This window comes from Chiloscyllium punctatum, chromosome 39 (assembly GCF_047496795.1).
Source record: "Chiloscyllium punctatum isolate Juve2018m chromosome 39, sChiPun1.3, whole genome shotgun sequence".
Classification (NCBI taxonomy): Eukaryota; Metazoa; Chordata; class Chondrichthyes; order Orectolobiformes; family Hemiscylliidae; genus Chiloscyllium; species Chiloscyllium punctatum.
Genome location: NC_092777.1, coordinates 46,280,559 through 46,302,596, shown reverse-complemented (window position 1 = coordinate 46,302,596; position 22,038 = coordinate 46,280,559). Strand labels below are relative to the sequence as shown.

The window sequence follows — 22,038 nt, the reverse complement described above, 5'->3', positions numbered from 1 at the left end:
CCGCTCTGGTACTCCCCCTGCATGCTCTGCTTCTCGCTCTGGTATTTCCCCCGCTTGTTCTGTACTCAGCTCTGGTACTCCACTGCATGGTTTGCTCTCGTTCAGGCTCTGGCCATGACTTGTCTCCCTTCGCCTCGCCTCCACTCTCTCGGCAGAGGAGTTGAAGAAGTTGAAAGTTGGGGAAGGAGGGGAAGAAAAGCTGCTGCAAAGAGGGAAAAAAGGAAAAGGGACGAGTGAGCAGAGGAGGCCTGATTGGAGCATCTGTACAAAGAGCAGCAATGAAGTGCTAAGCTATAATATTAGTCTAAGACGTACCATGATGGTATGATTATGCTGGTGCATTGCCATTGCCAGCCTCAGTTGGCAGGAGTTGCAGGCATTTGCTGCCCATGGAGCATACTCTGTAATGTTGGGGAATGCTGGCCAACATGGAGATGTAGAAAAGACACTGGCAAACTGCAATTCTATTGTCTTTCAAGCCGGGCAATGGTACCTTCTCATTCCTCTTCTGTACCTGGGAGCATAGTGACTAGCAAAACAAATGAGGTGAAGTTACTTAATAAAGAGGTGATAATGCATTCAAATAGACCTTTCTACTCACAAGAGATTCTCATCTAGCTGTTGAAATTTCAAGGAGAAAATTGGAAACTTAAATGAATTTTCTTTTGCTGACGCTGAGAATCTCATTTTTTCATTCTCATTGTAGGCACCCAACCTCCTCGCCATTGCCCACATTGCTTAGATGCTGGGAAAATTTCCGATAGGTAGATGGAGAAAACACAGGCAAATTAGAGAAGTTGGAGAGAATGCTTCCAAATAAGCTGTACTTTATGAAAGAAAGAAGAAACGTCAGATGTAGCTGACAAACTGAAACTCATAGATACTGACACTATAAACATTTAAAATATAGTTAGAGACGCCAAGGTAAGGCGAAACTCTTACAATCTGTCAGGAGTAATAAATTGAGATTATTAAAATCAGTATTAACCTAACACAAAGGTGCTCTTGGTGTAGATGGAGTAGGAAATAAATAAGTTCTAAAGGTGTGTTAAAAGGGTGTTTCTGTGATCTGCAGTCCATGAAATTTCATTGAGTGCAGTGTAGGGGGTGTTGCCAACAACTTTTAATCTGCTGATGACTGATCACAGTGTTACTCTGACGAAGATTGTGTGGAGCATTAGAAGCAAAATGGTATCTTGGATGACTGATTAAAGAAAGATTCCTTTTTGCATGATTTCAAGAGCTAAAGCTTATTTCGAACTAACAGATGTGTAAAAGCAATGGACAGAGCTGTAGTATTAGTTGGAAAAGGATGTTACCACTGATTGTCTTGACTGATTTGAAGGGCCTTTGGTCATAATGAGCCTTAATAATAAGAGGCTGTTACTTAAACAAAATGTAGATTATGGCGTGATAGCAATCAGGCACATTAGAGGAGTAAGCATTGTTGCTAAGACTACGAGGAGATCTGTGGATACAGATGTGCACTCCACAAATGTCTTAGATGTTCTTCCTTGTCTCCACTCAAGCCCGTGTGATATCTTTGATTGGGTGGAGCTTAATGCATTCTCCCAATTTAACCCTTTTGGAATCATCACCTTATGCAGAAAAGTCAATCATACACAATACGCTAAAAAAAAAATTTACGTCGCACAAATGGGGTCTATTGAAACAGTTATATTTCCAGGACAAAATCACAACAATTACTTCACTGGTGATATATTGCTCTGAATTCTCTAATTTCATACCATTTATTAACAAATAGAACTTGCATTTTTGTGGCATTCATGATTTCAGTGTTTTGTAACCGAAGAAATACTTTGATCTGTAGATCTGTAAAAAAATTCAGTAGGGTTTCATACAGTAAGGACTCACAAACAACAATAAAATTACCAATTTATCAGTTTTACTGATATTAGTTGAGGAGTATATGTTGACCTGGACTGCAGAGGAATTCATCTGGTCTCTTTGAATTGTTCTTTTCCAGCTACCTGAAGTGCACACAGGCACCAGTTTAACACCTCATCTGAAGACAGTACCTCTGACCACCAGCATTCTTAGTATTATGCTAAACCAGCAAACGACGTTATATGAACAAATGCTGGAATGGGGCTAGAACCTACTTCCTACTGCATGCTACAACTCAACCAAAATTTATGTCATTTCTCCACTGTTTCCTCATATCTCTGCAAATGTTTCTTTTTGAAGTATATCAGATTCCCTATTAAAAGTTACTGTTGAATGTGTTTACATCACATTTTCAGGCTGTACATTCTAGATCACCATTACCTGCTGGGTAAACAAAAAAATTCTCTTCATCTCATCGTAGGTTCTTTTTACCCATTGCTTTAAATTCACATCCATTGGTTGCTAACTCTTTTAGTAATGGGAGTAATTTTGTTCCCACTTCATCTCACTTGCACTTAGTCCCTTACCTATAACCAATTCACTTCTGCTATTGCAGCTTCACTTAAGTACCCATTCTTGATACTTATTATACGTATCAGGCATAATACTACGCCTAATGCCAGAAGTGGGAAATAAACTGATTAAAAGTAAACAGTAGGTTTTACTTTAGTTACATAAATCTCTGGAATTAAACTAATTATTTTGTTACTATGAAAATATTGCATCGACAGCGTGATATTAGGTCTTGTCAGGTTTCTCAGAAAGTGGTTTTGTTCTGCTTTCGGAGCTTTTTGGTCATTTTCAATGCCTTTTCTGAAGACCTTGACTGGATACAATTCCAAGTCCTTTGCCAACCATTTTTATGTCACAACATAAATACTATTAAGCAACTTGCTCCCATTAAGGAGAAAGAGTTTGGAGGTTCTGGCTTGCTTTCCCAATTGGGCTTACCTATGACCACCCTACCTGAGTTGAAGCAAGTGGTGGTCCTTTGATTACAACAAGATAGCAATTAGGAATGTGAACTGCTCAATCTCCAACCAAGAATTGCTAAAATCTATTATGGTATTGCAGTGACTGCAGAATACTGAGTTGGATCGCTCAGTGTTAATTGGGTGATAACTTTATGCACTGTGCCATTGAGGGAGCCACAAAAATTCTCTGTTAAATAATTCCAAAAAAACTGTAAGTTTCAAAAGATATTTGAAGATATTAAAAATCAGTTTAGACATGTATGTGTTGATTTTAGAAATTCTGATTTTTATCTAAGTTTTATACATACAAGTAAAATTAAAGTTGTTTTTAAAAAGGCAACCATGTAGACACTATGCTATGTTGAACAATGCAAATTGGTAGTTGAGGAGTTAAAAAGGGGAAGTATTCACTAATGAATTCCACCAGGATTTTGTGGGCGTGGGTTTAGTGCGGGAGCAGTACGTAAGGATCTCATTTACAAACATTGCTGGGCTGCACAGAAAAAAAGGACTAAATACCTGTAATTAACTAGACTATAATTCAGTTCTTCATCACATAGTCGCAGTAAATGGATCTTTTGCAGAAAACAACTGAAAGCAACATGAAATCTCAGCTTCTTGTTTTCTTATCTCTCTTCTGTTTCTGGACTGTCATCTCTGAGGTAATAAATACTGTTTTGAGATCTAACAGTGTGTAATGTCTTGGAATTTTTGCATGTCTCAGCACCAACTCTTTTGGTTTAAGTAGCGTAATGCTAATTGTTGCACAACTCTTAAATATAGTTGTATTTACAGTATATTCAATTCCAATAGAAGCAAATCATTTGCAATGTTTTGATTTATGCAAATTATAGTCTGTTTTATTGTGTGCAGATGTGCCTGTAATTTTCTATTCCATTCGCATGTATTGTACAGAGCACTTCTTCATCTGTGATGCATGATATTCAATTTATCTCTTGCTTTTATTGAATAAGAGAGGGATAGGATTGAATGCAGTCATGCATATGGTACTGGGAATGTTCAAGGTCAGTATATGGCCAAGTCATGAAATTGAGAATCCGAAAATGATCCCAGGATCATTTCATGATGGGTATCTACCTCAGAGGTGGCAATGTGAGCCGTGGACCCCCAAAGACCAGTAAGGTCCACCCGGAGAGCAAGGAAACGGAGTCTGGTAGCACCCAGAAAGAAGAACAGGCTGGAGTGGAGGAGGCGGCAGCCAGCGGAGAGACACAGCAGCTGATCCTAGCTCTAGCCGGGCAGATGGAAGAAATGGAGGAGGAGGAGGTAATCAAGCAGGCGGAGGAGTGGATACCTGTTAAAAACAGGAAGAGGAAATCTTGCCAGGCCCCCAAAGCCTCCCAGCAAAGGGGGAAAAGACAGCTGCACGAGGGAGGGACGGCCAGCTCTTCGGAGGGGGAAGATGGACGCACAGAAGGTCATCACCACCAGAAGAAGAGACAGAGCGCCGTCGGTAAAGAGGAGGGCATTTCCTCTCAACCAGGAAACAACGGACCCCCCGAAGTCCACCCTCCACCCAGTGAGAACCAGGAGGTACCCACTGCCCCACAACTACAGGCAACCGAGAGCTGCGATCCTCTGACAGTCCCACTGTCAGACACAGAACTGGACAGTGAGGACCCTTGCCCTGGCTCAATGACACCAGAGCGGGTAAATGACCCCAGTGAGGAGCTGGATAGCTACCTCAGCCCAGCGAAGGTCCAGCAGTTCGTGCTTACCTTGGGGATGTAGACAGCCACCCCAGAGACAGGACAGTCATATGGACAATGGTAACCAAATAAGCTGGGGGTTAAAGAAGTTTCATTTGCAGGGCACCCACTCAGTAGGTGGGTTCCGCTGAAGCCACAGCCAAATACCAAGAGACTGGATAATTAATTAATGTAACTGTTAATAGGATAACTGTGAATTTGATTAATTCAATTTGTTCTTTGTAATGTTAAGAAATGCAATGTATATAACTATGAATGACATGGAAAATTGTACAAGTAACAAAGATTTATTTACATGAATAAAGTATATTTTGAAATTAAAAAAAATCTACCTCAGCCTCTGATTCCACTTTCGGTAGGAGATCCAGTATTAAAGTTTATTTCACTGTCGCTGTAAGTAGGCCCTTAGTAGAAAACAATTGTGAGCAAGTGGTGGCATTGGTAGAATGCAACACAAAGCGAAATAAAGAGTATACAGCACATTTCACCACCTTAGTACTTCCTAATGCTTTACAGCCAATGAAACCCTATTGATGTGCAGTCACTTTGGTAATCTAAATTCATGGATATAGAAGTTAGTGTTCATGTTCTAACAGGAGAAACTGAAAGATATGAGAATATATTTCAAATAAGAAAAAGACTATAATGTTTACTGTGCTTTGAACCTTTGATTCATCCTTCGAGGTGAGGAATGCAGTTTACCTGTTTATATGTTGGCACAATGCTGTGTGTGATAATTCAGATTAAGAAAACATAACCAATGTCTATTGAAAGTTATTAATACTGATGCATATCACAGATGTACAGACAAGTGTGATGAGTTCTGCTGCTGTACAATGGATAATGTATATTGGAGTAACAATGCAGCACTGTGAGGGATGATTTGTAATGACAATGAACACAATGTTGCACTGGGAAGCTAGAGCGATGATTAACATTTGATGGTTTCTAGGCAAAGTAGCATGGTGTTTGGGTGTGGGAGAATGATATTCAAATAACAGTCTCAGTTAACATTCATGTTTCAGTTAATAGAAAATGGGTTCGGGTGGAACCTTCAGATGAAATGGAGGTGAAATGCTGCACTGAAATGCAAAAAAGAAATTGGCAGCAGATCCATTTCTTACCACATCTCTGTATTTCCTGTCTGTTAACTATAGACACTAAGGATACCAGTAGGCCGGAATTTTCTCTGTGGAGAAGCAACTATGCCAGTCACTTGGTCATAGATTTTCATTGGGTTTTGCAATGGATCTTGCTGTAAGTATTGGAGTTAATAAAGGTCTGTGCCTGCTGCAGAGTACTTTGGGCTTGTGTGTACAGGAAACCCAAGCATGTAATTTCTTAATCAATGACTGAAGAATTGTAAATGAATGCTGAATCTAAACTAAGAGGTTTTAGTTCAAGTATCAGTTCAGTGTGTAGCACACTCACTTTAGATTTACAAGGTTCCAGACGTAAATGCAACTCCAGGACTTGAGCACAAAAATCTAGGTTGACTTTTAACTGTAGTACTGAGGGATTGCTTTACTGTGAGGAATATCATGCCTTCATTTGGACATCACACCATTGCCTCTTCTGGATTCTCAAGTGGTTGTAAAAGTTCCTATGGTACTATTCAAAGAAGAGATTTATTATTCCCAGTGACCTGGCCAATATTTCTTTCTGATTGACATTGGAAAAAAGAAAATTATGTTGTTGTTTGTGGGATGTTGCTGTATGTATGTTGCAGGCCACATTTTCTACATGACAACTATATTTTAGAAACATTTCATTGGCTGTAAAGCACATTGAGACATCTGGTGGTCATAAAAAGTTCTTTTCAGATACTTTTTAAAAAAAGACTTCAATGCCAAATCAAGTATAGAAGGAAGATAGAGAGGGAAAGTAAGATTGTATTGAGAGAGAAAAGGTACATTTTCTTTAAGATGTTTAACTTTTTAAATTTTACTTTGAAATCCAAAGGCATTAAATTACATATTTTGTTGTGCAAGAGAAATTGTCCTCCAGTAATTAAAACTTACCGTGATATTAGAGGGTATTTTAATTGGAATGAATATCCCTCAAATTTTTTGGTGTATGTGATGGGCATTAATCAAGGAAATGCAGCAATGTTGTATCATTCTATTTATTCCAATCGTGAGTTATCTAATTAATGTGTTAATGTGTAAGCATGTGACATTTGGAGGAGAAGGGCATCATGGAAACTATCATCCCAATTTGTATATTTGCTGGGAAAATGGGACTATATTAGTTTAAGATATTTGGTCAACATGGATGAGTTGGACCAAAGTGTCTGCTTCCATTCTGTATATCTCTACGACTCTGTGACTAAACCATTGGCTCATTACCTATTCCTTTGTTAAACCGCTCACATGTTAACAACCCATTCTGAGCCACAAGTTTACACAGCCTGAGAAAATCAATCTGATGGAATAGATAATATAAAGAGGTCACTATATATCAACTCCAGTTTTCATAATAGAACTATGACTAACAGTATTAAAAACATTAGGTATCCACGTAGTTTTGCTTTCAACAATCAGATGGTGAATTACCCAATCTTGTTGCGTACTTTCATTTAATACATTTTCTTTAAGCTATTAAATTATCTTTGTAAAAGTGTCAAAGATCTTTAAATTTCATCCAAAGTGGGCTAAGTAGGCCTCTCTATGGGTGATATTTTATCTAAAGATATTATATGGGTTCCATCAAAGTTATTACTGCAGCCTTAGCAAATACCAAACCTCCATAGATTTTTTTTAAGTGGCGTTGCTGCTGTTGTGTTCATGTTAAATGGATGGAGTTATTCCATATTTAATAACTAAATTGCACAAGTTTACAGTAATTACCATCTCCGAGCTTCTTCCCAAACCCACCAAGTAGATGTTGAAACTTTGGTTTTACCACAAATTGAAATAAATTTTATTTCACAATGGAAAACATTATGTTGGGACCTTGTTGCACAGAGTTCAGTGTCTGACCTGCTAAATCACAGTTCAACTGTGAAATTGTAACACGTTTCAATGTTCAGATTCACATTGCACTGCAGTGCACATGTGAGGTGAGTACATTTTCCAGTCCCCAGACTAACGATTTTATGGGGACAAAGTTGAAAGTCTATTTTACTTTCTATTGGAATGTTATGGCTAGTTACCCAATGAGTTCCTTGAACTCAGTTCCTTGAAAGTGGAGTTGCAGGTAGACAGGATATTGAAGAAGGCATTTGGTGTGCCTGCTTTTATTGGTCAGTTCACTGAGTATTGTATTTGGGAGGTGGTGTTGTGGCTGCACAGGACATTGGTTAGGTTACTTGTGGAATATTGTGTGCAATTCTAGTCTCCTTGCTATAAGAAAGATGTTGTTAAACTTGAAAAGGCTCAGAAAAGATTTATAAGGATATTGCCAGGGTTGGAGGTTTGAGCTACAGAGAGAGGCTGAATAGGCTGGGAGTATTTTCCTTGGAGTATCAGAGGCTAAGGGGTGACCCTTATAAAATCACGAGGGGCACGGATAGGGTGAATAGCCAAAATCTTTACCCCAGGGTAGGGGAGTCGAAAACTAGAGGGCATAGGTTTAAGGTGAGAGGGGAAAAATATAAAAGGGACCTAAGGGGCAATATTTCCACATAGAGGGTAGTGTGTGCATGAAATTAGCTGCCAGAGGAAATGGTGGAGACTGGTACAATTACAACATTTAGAAGACATCTGGATGGTATATGAATAAAAAGGATTTAGAAGGATAAGGGCCAAATGCTGGCAAATGGGACTAGATTAATTTAAGATATCTGGTCGGCATGGATAAGTTGGACCAAAGGGTCTGCTTCCATGCTATCCACCTCTATGACTCTATAACTCCATGATAATTGCCTACTTGCGTTTTCAGTTCTCCAGGGCTTATAAACAAAAGTGTTACTTCTTAATTTTTCATAAGAAGGATGAATCCATCAAAGAATTAGTTTATTACTGACTGATTCTTTCAGTGCCAGCCATTTTGTGATATTGATTATAAAGTTGAGGTAAAGATTGTTTAAAAACAGTTTGCAATGTATTCCAGATGGACAATAGTGCCTTTGATTGCAGTGCAGCCCTTGATGACACAAAGGCAGAGTTTCAGGTATTTCTTTCTGAAATACAGAAACAGGTATTAGCTCATACCTGCAGCTAATATTCTTGTTGCTTAGGACCATCACAACACATGCTGCATGCTCCTAAACCTACTCCCACACAGGACGTGTGAATACGTGCCAACAAATTACAGAATTCACGTAAGATCCCTGTGGTTGCTGTGCAGATAACAAACTCTATGCTGTAGGACAGTGGATCTCATCTGGATTATTTCAAAGCAGATTACCTTTAAGCTTTTCTTTATTAATGTGGTTACTGCAGTTAATATGCAGCAAAATGTTCTGGGATTGCCAATGCTCATTGTGTGTACACGGAGATATTTTGTTCTCCTTTTCCTTCTATCAATTCAATAAGCACCTTTTTTTCCATTTTGTATGTACTTCAAATAAAGATTTATATTTATTCAGTTTCCTGTAGTATTGCTTGACAGTGTATCTGCAATTTTACACTTGTTTTTCTCAGCAGCCTGAAATATATCCTATCCAGAGTAGATGATTTTTCTAATTTGAGGGCTGCTGATCTTTTAAGTACTTACTTGTAATCTGTTTTCATCCTATTCAATATCAATACTGCTTTCTCTGGTATGGCTAGATTGGCAACATCCATTTCTATTGTGAAGGAAGATGCCAAGTACTCATATAATGACTCAATCATCCCCTCTGTCTCCAAAAGGATATTGCCTATGTCTTCAGTCTCTTTTGTAGGCCTCTTCTATACTATCCATATTCATTTTGGTTTTCTACTGTATTATGAACATTACATTTATCTTTTAACTGCTGTATTTTTCATCACGTGGGGAACTGTAATCTATTGTGCATTTCCTTCCTCCCTCATGTAAATGACTGCACTTTCTACCTGAACATGTCCTCTTTGAAAACCTCCCAATGTTCATTCGCTTGTTTGCTCACCAATTTCTAATTCTAGTCCACCAAGGTGAGATCACTTTTCAGTTCATTGAAGCTATCCATCCTCCAAATAAGTATTTTCACACTTGATTGTTCCAAGTCCTTTCCAAGTAACTCTTTCAAACCTAATATAACGATCACCAAATACTTCCCACTGAAGCATATTTCATTTGTCCCACTTCACTAGCTCCAGTAATACTTCCTTGTACTCACAGTTATTCATTCAGTTACTCGCCCTGTCTATATTAATGTAATTGATGTCCTCCAAAATCACTGTTTTTAATACTTGCAAATTTTTTCTGTAATTTGCTGCTGTAGCTCCATACCACTACTTAAGGCCTATAGATTACATCCAGTAGGGCAATGGCTTTTTTGTTATTCATTATTGCATACATGGGAGACTCAATGACTCTATGTGTGCTATCATTAGATTTTTTAAACTATAAGTCCATGGAATCAAGGAGTCAGGAGAGCTCAGACCACACTGTAAAACACTTACATGGTCTGTATAATACCAGAATGTGAATTGATTGAATTATATTGAAATTTTAAATTAAATCAGTCAATCTGGAATATAAAGCTAGTTTCAGTAATGGTAACTACAAAGCTATCATTGTTGTAAAAGCATGTCTGATTGACTAATGATCTTTCGGGAAAGATATTTGCCACCCTTACTTGGTCTGGACGATACATGACACCATACCCACAATAATATAGTCTATTATTAATGGCCTTCTGAAACATGGCCTCACACGCGATGCAGTTCAAGAGCACTTAGGCATGGGCAACAGATGTTGACTTTTCCAGTCACACCCAAATCCCATGAAATAATAAAATATTGAAAATATCTTGGTAACATCTGAACCGTTATTACTACGTAACGTGTATTATTTCATGAGAAACCAACAACGTCAGCAGAACAAAAAACAGATTCTGCGTATTCAGTATGAGGAGTTAGGCACCAAATTAAGAAGCATATCCTCAAAGGCCATCTCTCAAGAATATTACTTGAGCCAAGTATATATTAGTATGTGGCAAATTAGGTTAAAGAGATGAATGCATGCCTCAAGACTGACATGGGAAAGGTGCATTCATGGGCCACTGACACCGGTACTGGGGAAGGTAGAATCTACACCATTGGCCTCCACCTGAACTGTGCTGGAGCCAATGTTCTTGCCTGAATATCACTGGGAAGAAGGGAGGATTTGAAACTAAATCGTAGGAGAAAAGGATCAAATTTGAGAAGATGTGGCAAAATAAAGACTAGAGACAAAGCAAAAGAAATTGGTACTTAGACAGGAAATGATAAACAGTCCATGAGGGAAGAGTTACAGAATACAAATTGAATTGCTGATGACATAAAGATAGAAAGGGAAGTAAATTGCAAAGAGGGAATGAGGTAAAAAAAGATATAGACAGGCTAAATGAGTGGAGAAAGGCCAAACAAGTGGTGTATAATGTAGGAATATGTGAAATTGTCAATTTTGGTTGGAAGAATAAAAAAGAAGCCTATTATCTAAATTGTGAGAGATTGCAAAGCTTATGAGATGTAGAGGGATCTGAATGTTTTCTAGTGAATGAAGTACGAAAGTCTAAAATGCAGGTATGGCAAGTAATTAAGAAAGCTAAAAAATTGTTATCATTTATTGTGAAGGGAATCAAATTCAAAAAGTAGAGAGGTTATCCTTAACTTATGCAGGGCATTGATGAGACCACATCTGGATTACTGTGTATAATATTGGTTAATGTATTTAAGGAGGATGCAAATGTGTTGGAAGCAGTTCAGAGAAGTTTTACCAAACAAAACCTTGGATATATGGGTTGTGTTGTGAGAATAGCTTGGACAGGCTTGGCTTATATCTGCTGAAGTTTAGAAAAATAAGGCTTTGTTGAAATATTTAAGATCCTAAGTGATCATAGCAGGTAGATCTGGAGAGAGTGTTTCCTCTTATTGATGATTCTAGAACTAAGTATAATTGCATTAAAAGTAAGAGTTGCCCATTTAAAACAGATGAGGCAAATTTGTTTTTCATAGAGGGTTGCAAGTCTTTGGCGCTGTCTTCCTGAAAAGGCAGTGGAAGCAGAGTCAGAGTCATAGAGTTATACAGCACGGAAGCAGACCCTATGGTCCAACCAGTCCATGTCGAACATAAGTCTTAACTAAACTAGTTCCACCTGCCTGCTCCTGACACATATCCGTCCAAACTTCTGCTATTCAGGTATCTATCCAAATGTCTTTTAAACATTGTAATTGTACCTACATCCAATACTTCCTGAGGAAGTTCATTCCACACGCAAACCACCCTCTGTATAAAAAAAGTTGCATCTTATGTCTTTTTCAAATCTCTCTCCACTCACCTTAGTAGTCTACTCCCAGACTTGAAATTCCCCATTTTAGGGAAAAGACAACTACCATCAACTCTTTCTATACCTCTCATTATTTTATAAACGTTTATCAGATCACCTCTAAATCTCTTACACTCCAGTTTGCGCTCCTGATTTCCATCTTAAGAATGCCCTTACTTTGATTCTTCTAATGGCAGGAATGTGTAGATATTTGGCAAGCAAGAGGGTGACACATTTTTGGGGCTAGGTAGGAAAGTGGATTTGAGTTTACATTTAGAATAGCCACGTTTTAATTAAATGGCAATGCAGGCTTGAGGGGCTGAATGGCCTATTCCTGCTCTTTGTTCATTTTTAAATATTTAAATATTCTGTTGAATAATTTATCATTTAGATTTGATTAGAACATACCCAGGAAAATTAGGTCTGCTGAAATATGGCCTTGAAAAATAACAAGGCCTAAGTTAATTCCAGTTTTGTGGGATTGTGGTTTGGCTGAATTGTTTGGGCAGGGCAAGATAGAGGTGAAGAAATGTTGACTGTAACTCTGTTATTACTGGCAACACTTTCCATTCTTATAACCTCCTACTGTTCTTGTGTTGTTTCAAACTGTTCCTTTATGTGGAACTTTGCCTTTGTCCTCCCCAACACTTGTTATTTCATCTCTCTGACTTGCTGTCTCTTCCTTTGAACACCATGACCTTTCCTATGAATTTTGCTCAGTTGCCAACATGCATATTTTCTTTTTCTAAAAAATGTACTTTTTGTAGAACCCTCAATTGCTGGTACTACAGCTGTGCTTTGCGAGAATTAAATAGGGCTGTTTCTGTGCTCCAAATTCTTTCAGTCCAAATTGGCTAAGGTGGTGTTTTGGCTTTTCACCAACTCCCATTCAACTCCACATAACCCTTCAGCATATTCTTGTCTCCCTAATGTTCTAAGCTAGCTTTTTTCCTAAATTGATCTCAACTGTTTAGCTCAACTGCTTCATGTGCTGTCAAGTCCACATATAAACACTCTCTGGTTCAAGATATTTCTTCTGAATTCTTTATAGGATTTATTGGTGATAATCTTATTGACTGTAGTTGTCTGGTGATTGTGAAAAGTGCTATATAAATGGCCTTTAAATTCTTTCCTCTGCCTTCTCTCAGGCAGAGCTATGAGTCCCTGACGATTATAAAGTAAAAGACAAATGATCTGTTTGCCAACGTGATATAGACAAGTTTTGCATCATTAAAAATATTCAAAACTTCCTGACCTCCATTCTCTTTCACTGTCACTCGCTCCCACCTCTCAGAGGAAGCACTCACATGCATGCACATATTTGTAACACAGTAGTTTTTAAAGAGCAATAGACATGGAAAGGAAATTGAAAAAAAAGTTCAGTAGGATTTAGATGTTATTGTTTTGTCATCTATATAAGATGCCCAAGTTGTGAAAAGTAATCTACAGCAGAACAGCAGCCACCTTTAGGAATATTTGTATTCAGTGATAATTGGAGACGCATCGCCTTTTTTAAACACCATTTGACTTTTAAACCTATTTTTATATTTCAAGTGCACCCATTTGCTTAATGTTTGGTCTTTCTACTCTTTGTCCCTTTTTGTATCTACACTATCATGAGATTCCATGTCGCTGCAGTTTGAGCTTTGTGGCAAGACTTTATTTGGGGAATTACAGCAGAAGAGAATCTATTAAAGTTCTTTACTTCTCTGTCACCTCTTCAGTGTTGCAGTAAGACAAGTTGGAATTTGTCGATCCCTTCACCTACAATGTCTAGTTTAATGTGCTGCCTGAACTTTACTCTTCCTTTAAAAATACTAAACGAGGTGAAAGTTTAAGCAATAAAAAAATTATTTGGTGCAAAAATGGCTCACTCTAGGCTTTTGTGGAATGTGTATGAGCTACTTCTTATTTTGATGAAAGTGCAAATCTCTTCTGCAACCTTATTTTCTCCTTTTCTTTATGGGGGTTTCTACTTCACATTAATGGAAACCTAGAGATTGAAAGGGTCTATTTTGTCTTGGGCTTCTGCCAGTAACGGTCTGAACTAGCAGATGAGAAGCATGTAAGCATGATCTGGGGTGACTATCTTCTAATTATTTCTCCTCTTCCATGACTTCTAGTTAGCACCTCCCACATGACAGTGACTGAGAGTAGGAACTCAGTAGCTGCAAGATAAAAGCATATTCTACAATTATAGAGTGAATATGTTGAGACTGTTGTCCTTGGGGAGAAGGCAGCTGAGAGGAGACCTGATCAAGAGTTTTCAAAATCATAAATGGGCTAGATAGAATACACAGGAGAAATTGTTCTCACTCATAAAACAAACAAAAAAGGACATAGATTTAAAGTGATTTGCTGAACAAGCCAGGGTGAAGTGAGGAAAGACTTTTTCACTCAATGGGCAGTTAGGGTATGGAAGGCACTACCTGGAAATGTGGTAGCAGTGAAAAGGACATTGTGTGATTAATTGGATAAAAATAATGTGCAAGGGCATGGCAAAAGAACAGGAAATTGGCACTAGGTAATAATGCTCATTTATTGAGCTGCTGCAGGCATGATGGGCTGAATGGTCTCCTGTGCTGTACTCCTTTAGTGATTCTGTCACATTCCCATTATTGGATGGTACGGTACACTGAATCTGCGGCGCTTAACCAACTCTACATTTAAAGCTGATGTAATGTTTCACAGAATCATGAAATGAGAGTTAAAATGAGTTTAGTGTCTATCAAGACAGTGTAAACTTCAAGAGCGTTTTATTTGTTCAGGTAACTGAAAGATCCTGCAAATTAAAGCTTAGTACTTAATTTAGCTGTTGCTTAATAATCTAATCTCCATCTTACTTTCTAGAATTTTGATGAAAGCTAAAGAAGTCCAATCTACATAAATGTTATGCTAGAGGTTTGCAAGAAATCTAATAAGCTGTAAACTGATGAGCTTGAAACCTACTGTGCCATGCTACAGCAGATTTACTTGTTACCAAGCCATTAACTTAATATTTGTACAGAATGGACTCTTTAGGTTTGGCACTCTGACTCCCTGATCTTGGCTGAGCATCCAGGGAGGTGAATTCTTTCCTGAGGGGGAAAAATAAAGATCAGAGCCAATTCTTACACTTAACAGGTTGTCTCAAGGGTAATTTGTCAGAAGGTTGGGAGCAGCTGGTCCTGCTCTGCATGTTGGTGATTTTTATCAGGCAACGGCACACACAGTGTGGAGGGAATTACAAAGAGAGAAAAATTGAATGATAAACACAGTTTACAGGTGAGACCATGTGATTTCTGCATGAAATACCCTAAGAATCTGGCAGTATATGATTGTAGTGAATTGCGTAATTGTTGAAGCCAGCCAACCAAAAGCTAAGATAATCATTTTTGGGAATTGTTTACCTGTCTGTTTTGTTGAGTAGAAATCAACACCTGGCACCTTTCCTTGGGACAACTCACATCACCTGCTTCCCACCGTTGTTTCTTCAGGTGACTGATTAGACACTGTGAACAAGAAACATCTTAAGGTTCAGAATTCCCATACAGAAGCAAGAATCCCTTGGAGCATCTACAATAAAACGGAGCTAAGAATGGTACTGAAAGACAGGATGTAGAGCTGAATGGTTTGTCAAAAGGAAGGTACTACTAAAACCAAATGGGCATATCTTTGTAATATTTCTTTGTAATTAGGGCCAAGAGGGATAATTGAAGTAGGGAGTGGGAGCCTGCTTATATTCAATAATTGCAGGGAGGCTGTATTTATGAACTGGAAAAAGAAGCTTAGATGGAGAAGAGTGCTTCAGCAAATGGGTTGAGACTGGATAGGGATGAGATTTCTACTGTACACTGAGAGATGATGTTGGAACACAGTAACTCTGTTGACTAGGTGCAAGAATTACAATGAGAATATGTTTGTGACTGAGAGACTTGGCAAAAAAAAAGGAATTGCATTGCTAGCGCTGTCCTTGCTAAGTGCTGATAAATGTTTTATTTTAATTTGTATTAATTGTTACTTCCTATGGTCAATTACGGGCTTTGACATATTTTGCCCAAATTTTGAGTACGTGCACTTTAACAAAAATATGTTGTTATATTTATAAAGTGTTGTTTTCAGAACCAAACATAACATTCTACTCAGATTACCTTGAAGGATAGGTGTCTCAAAGGTTTGAGAAACAGGGGAAGTTAGCTGTTTCACTCTACTACAACGCAGTATCAAATGAGTGGTTGTCCCTAACTAGATGCTGTCAACAAGCCAAAAAAATTCTGTCAAACACACTAATGAGTAATATGATATAGGGATTTCTGTGCCAGTGTGATGCTGGCTATAGAGATCATACCTCCCAAAGACTGGCAGATAAATTAAAAATATCAGAGTATACATGCAGCTGTTCACAAGCAATGTACTGACTATACCAAACCAGCCTGTACTTGCAACACACACAACACAATCTCCAACAGGAGATGTGATGCTGTGATTGGAAAACATCTGCAAATCAATCGTGAGTGTGTGAAGTATTACGCTGACAATCGATATCACCTGTGTGTCGGGCTCACAGTATGGGCACTTGCATCTGCAGGAAGCTACATGTATTAATATAAAGGGCCCTGTGCTTTGCAGAACACTGTGTATGCTTTAACTCGATAAAGCAGGTGACTGTCATCTTCCGATTCTTTTCTCAGGGCAATGCTTTGAAAAGTCAGAGTCATCCAGCCTGGTTTAAAATGTAAACAAAGCCTGGGAATTAATGTCAGTCATCATTAACCAGTACTTTCTCCATAGCAAAGCCTCTATCAAACAGACTATTTGCCAACCAATCAGCACTCTCCTTTCATGGTATCAATGTTGTCTTCCACTGTTATTTTGATATTTCTTGCATATAATCCTGATGGGTGCAGTATAAAAAGTTTCTGTATACATTTTGTTGGAATTAATTATTTAATCCATTCATAAATGCCAGTGTTCCCTCATCTTTCTGAATGTAAGATCTCTTGCCAATCAAGAACTAGAAGCATTCACATATAACTAAGGCTGGTGTTGTACTATCTGTAGTTACTTCAATTAGCCAGTTCAGACAACACATCTCTCGAGCAGATAGTAGTTGAACCCGGATCTGCTGGCCAAGAAGTAGGGACGCTAACATTGTACTGCAATGTCAGTTGCACTATTAATGGTGTAGGTACTTTTAATCACCCTGTTCAGATGTATTATGACATATTTCTGGAGCTGACAGGAATGTCTACTGGTTCAGAGGCAGGGACATTACCACTCTACCACATGAGCCCCCATGTCTGCCTTATTGTTCTATCTATCCGGCTCCTTTAATACATTCATCAGCCAATTGAGATTGGCTCTCAACAGGACATAACAGTTGATTACTGCGTCTGTTTCTAACAATCCTTTTCATTGACATCACATTGTGCTTGACCTTTAGCATCAGTCATAGAGTCATAGAGATGTACAGCATGGAAACAGACCCTTCAGTCCAATCCATCCTTGCCAACCAGATATCCCAACCCAACCTAGTCCCACCTGCCAGCACCTGGCCCATATCCCTCAAAACCCTACCTGTTCATATACCCATCCAAATGCTTTTTAAATGTTGCAATCGTACCAGCCTCCACCACTTCATTCTATACACATACCATCCTCTGCATGAAAACATTGCCCCTTAGGTCTCTTTAATATCTTTCCTCTCTCACCCTAAACCTATGCCTGCCCTCTAGCTCTGGACTCGCCCACCCCAGGTTCTAGATTAGAGCGATGCTAGAAAAGCACAGCAGTTCAGGCAGCATCTGAGGAGCAGGAAAATCGATGTTTCGGGCAAAAGCCCTTCATCAGGAATAGAATCCCCAGAGAAAAGACTTTGTCTATTTACCCTATCCATACCCCTCATAATTTTGTAAACCTCTATATGGTCACCCCTCAGCCTCCAAAGCTTCAGGGAAAACAGCACAAGCCTATTTGGTCTCTCCCTATAGCTCAAATCCTCCATACCTGGCAACATCCTTGTAAATCTTTTCTGAACCCTTTCATGTTTCACAACATCTTTCCAATAGGACGGAGACCAGAATTGCATGCAATATTCCAACAATGGCCTAACCAATGTTCTGTACAGCCGCAACATGACCTCCCAACTCCTGTACTCAATACTCTGACCAATAAAGGAAAGCGTACCAAACGCCTTCTTCACTATCCTATCTACCTGTGACTCCACTTTCAAGGAGCTATGAACCTGCACTCTAAGGTCTCTTTGTTCAGAAACACTCCCTTACCATTAAGTGTATAAGTCTGGCTAAATATGCTTTCCCAAAATGCAGCACCTCGCATTTATCTGAACTAAGCTCCATCCACCACTTCTGAGCCCATTGGCTCATCTGATCAAGACCCTGTTGTAATCTGAGGTAATCTTCTTCGCTGTGCACTACACCTCCAATTTTGGTGGCATCTGCAAACTTACTAACTATACCTCTTATGTTCGCATCCAAATCATTTATATAAATGACGAAAAGTAGAGGACCCAGCACCGATCCTTATGGCACTCCATTGGTCACAGGCCTGCAGTCTGAAAAACAACCCTTCACCACCACCCTCTGTCTTCTACCTTTGAGCCAGTTCTGTATCCAAAAGGCTAATTCTCCCTGTATTCCGTGAGATCTAACCTTGCTGATCAGTCTCTCATGGGAAACCTTGTCGAACGCCTTACTGAAGTCCATTTAGGTCACATCTACTGTTCTGCCCTCATCAATCCTCTTTGTTACTTCTTCAAAAAACTCAATCAAGTTTATGAGACATGATTTCCCATGCACAAAGCCATGTTGACTATCCCTAATTAGCCCTTGCCTTTCCAAATACAGGTACATCCTGTCCCTCAGGATTCCCTCCAACAACTTGCCCACCACCGACGTCAAGCTCACTTGTCTATAGTTCCCCGGCTTGTCCTTACCACCCATCTTAAACATTGGCACCACATTCGCCAACCTCTAGTTTTCTGGCACTTCACCTGTGACTATCGATGATACAGATATCTCAGCAAGAGGCCCAGCAATCACTTCCCTGGCTTCCCACAGAGTTGGTACACCTGATCAGGTCCTGGGTCTTTATCCAGCTTTATGCATTTCAAGACATCTAGCACTTCCTCCTCTGTAATATGGACATTTCGCAAGATGTCACCATCTACTTCCCTACATTCTATATCTTCCATGTCCTTTTCCACAGTAAACACTGATGCAAAATACTCGTTTAATATCTCCCCATTTTCTGTGGCTCCACACAAAGGCTGCCTTGCTGATCTTTGACCCTAACAAGTAGATACTGCCTGTGGATTCTCGTTATCTCATTTTCCAGTCACTTCTCTTCCCAACACCCACACCTTCCGAGTGGCCTCACTATTTTCTAATCTTTGTCATTGAACACTAGGAGGTAAGATTTTTAATCAGATGTTTATGTGAAGCTCCACTGCTAGAACATTGTGGTAATTTCGGGAAAAAAAAAGAAAATGTGCACATAAAACACTTTCTGAATATTTATCTGCGATGTTTGTATATTTTAGAGACTTTATGTCTTTCGGAGTAATGAAATGTCTTTGGTAAATTTCTGTTAGTACACATTGTGCTGCATGTATTCAGTTATTCTGTTGTCTGAACCAGTTTACTGAGGAAGTTGTATGTGATTCCTATTTTGTTGTTACATAGCTGTGTTAGTACCACTAGATGTTTCTAATAGCTTTCTGGGATGAGATTGTACTTCCTTTGATATGTTGATACCAAAGAAAATAGTTCCAATATAAGTTATTGCAGTGGTCATCAATAAAATCAACTTTTCTTTAAAGTAGTGTTTTCTTGCACAGTAGTTGTAGTTCTACAGCTCAGTTCTCACTTTAAACTTCTGTTCACAGTGCAAAAGAAACATTGTTTTGACAATATCAATCTGATGACATAACTCTTTAACTGAAATGGAGGTTAAAAACATTCCCTATTTAGGTTTGGGCCAAACCTGACTATACGGTTCGGCTAGTTAAATGGTAACCACAATCCTTTCGCTTTATTATTTTTATAGAGGTGATGACCTGACAAAGTCTATGGAAGGCGAAACTTTCCATTAAAAATGAGTTTAATCATGATCAGTTCATCATGCTCCTTATTGGACATATTCAATATTTGCAGAGATTTTTTTTTGAGCACTTGTATTTGTGTGAATTGTTAAACAACCATTGTCATAAGTGGACTGAAAGTAGGGCTGTTATTCTTAGGACTAGTTTAGGTTAGTGGAGTCCAGGTATATATTGATTGTTAAAGTATATGTAAGGGGATCATATTTTCTCTCTTAAGCAACAAAAAATACAACATGGTACAAAACTATCTGACAATCTAAGTGACTTTTTTTCTTGGATGTAGTTACAAGCAAAATGATTCCTTGAGGCTATGGATCACATTAATTTATGGTAAAAATGTTTGTAGGATTTATAGGTGCGCAACATGAGATTTGAATACATGGATGACCCATGGATCAGGATTCTTTATTCAATTGGCATCAGATCATTGCAAACAGGAAGAGACATCAGTGTTAAACTTGGAAAACATGGTATTTATATGAAATCGAGGCTATTGCATTACATTTGACTGGGGGAATCTTTTGACTGTCTGATCCTTGACCCCATTCCTTTCCTCCAAAGCAGTTACTATTGGCTGTTCCAGCTTCCTGCTCAATACCCTCCCTCACCGTTGTCACCTACTACAGGAGGTTTAGACGTATCTGCTTCAGCTGTGCCATGCTTGATGCTGTTCCTCACTATATCCACCTGTTGCTGGAGATTCTATTGCACATTTCTGCCTGGACAATGATAGCACACGGTGACTATTTGCTAAGCAGCTGTGTGATTAGCAGGTTCATTTGCACTATGGTGGCTATAATGGTTGGGTCTGCATTAATGTAGCATTTTTTACTTCCATTATCAATGTGGGCAGATTATAGAATCCCTACAGTGTGGAAAGAGGCCATTCAACCCATACAGTCCACACTGACCCTCCAAAGGGCATCCCACCCCTCCAAATCCTATCCCGGTAACCCCACATATTGCCATGGATAATCCACCCAATGGGCACTATGGACAACGTAGCATGGCCAATCCACCTAACTTGCAGATCTTTGGACTTTGGGATCTTTGGGAGGAAACCAGAACATCCAGAGGAAACCATGTAGATAGTGGGAGAACACACAACCTCTGCACAGACAGTCGCCCAAAGCAGGAATTGAACCTGGATCACTGGCAGTGCTAACCTCTGAGCCATGTGGTTATTAGTTGTGCTGATAAGTAGCAGTTGCTTGAGAGAGCCTTTTCATCTCTTATCTGTATTTGTGCCTTCCAAGGGACTCAGGCTCTGTGATACATCACCCACATTGGGATCTTGGTCAGTCAGGTCTCCAGGAGTCATATGGTCAGTGGCTCATGTTGTTTTAGTTTCTACTTTTCTGGCACATCATCGCTCTGCCATTTTTCCAGTGCAAGAATCCTGATTGCTATCCGACTCCACTTCACTTGAGCCATCACATACCTCTGAGTGAGCTACTTGTCTCCCTATCATCCCCAGAATCCCGGCATCAATCAACTCTATCTGAAAGCCATATTCTGAGGCACCCTGCAGCTACAAGTTCAACATCACAAGTCTGGCTGCCTGTGTCTCATTGTTTAATACTGGTTTAGGATTCAGTGTCCCAGATATCCTGTATCCCAACCCTTGATATTCCAAAGTTAAAAATCACACAACACCAGGTTATAGTCCAACAGGTTTAATTGGAAGCACACTAGCTTTCGGAGCGACGCTCCTTCATCAGGTGATTGTGATATTCCAGTGTTGGAGGGATGCCCTTATGCCAGTTGGAGTTCCAGACAGTCACTGTTTTTCTTAGCTGTCCTGTACTTCATCTCCAATACTTGGCTTGATATTGTGTGATACTTGGCTATTCACTCATAGACTTGACCATCTCCATCAGAAAGTACAACGAGCCCAAGAAATCCAAGCAATCCCACGATCAATAGATCTGTTCTAAACTTTGCAGTCTT

The 22,038-nt window shown here is 39.1% G+C and overlaps 1 protein-coding gene across 3 annotated transcripts in view; it reads left to right on the top strand.

Moving 5' to 3' along the window:
- The first annotated feature begins 3,359 nt into the window (after nt 1–3,359).
- Nucleotides 3,360–22,038, top strand: part of LOC140464232 (platelet-derived growth factor subunit A-like) — a 90,695-nt gene continuing 72,016 nt past the window's right edge. For 2 of the 3 annotated variants that reach the window (XM_072559076.1, XM_072559074.1), the window contains exon 1: nt 3,360–3,544. In XM_072559076.1, the coding sequence (XP_072415177.1) occupies nt 3,452–3,544 (93 nt within the window). In that variant the 5' untranslated portion in view covers nt 3,360–3,451. Of the gene's footprint in view, nt 3,545–5,817; nt 5,870–22,038 lie in introns of those variants that run through there. The other variant, XM_072559075.1, reaches the window with a different exon arrangement.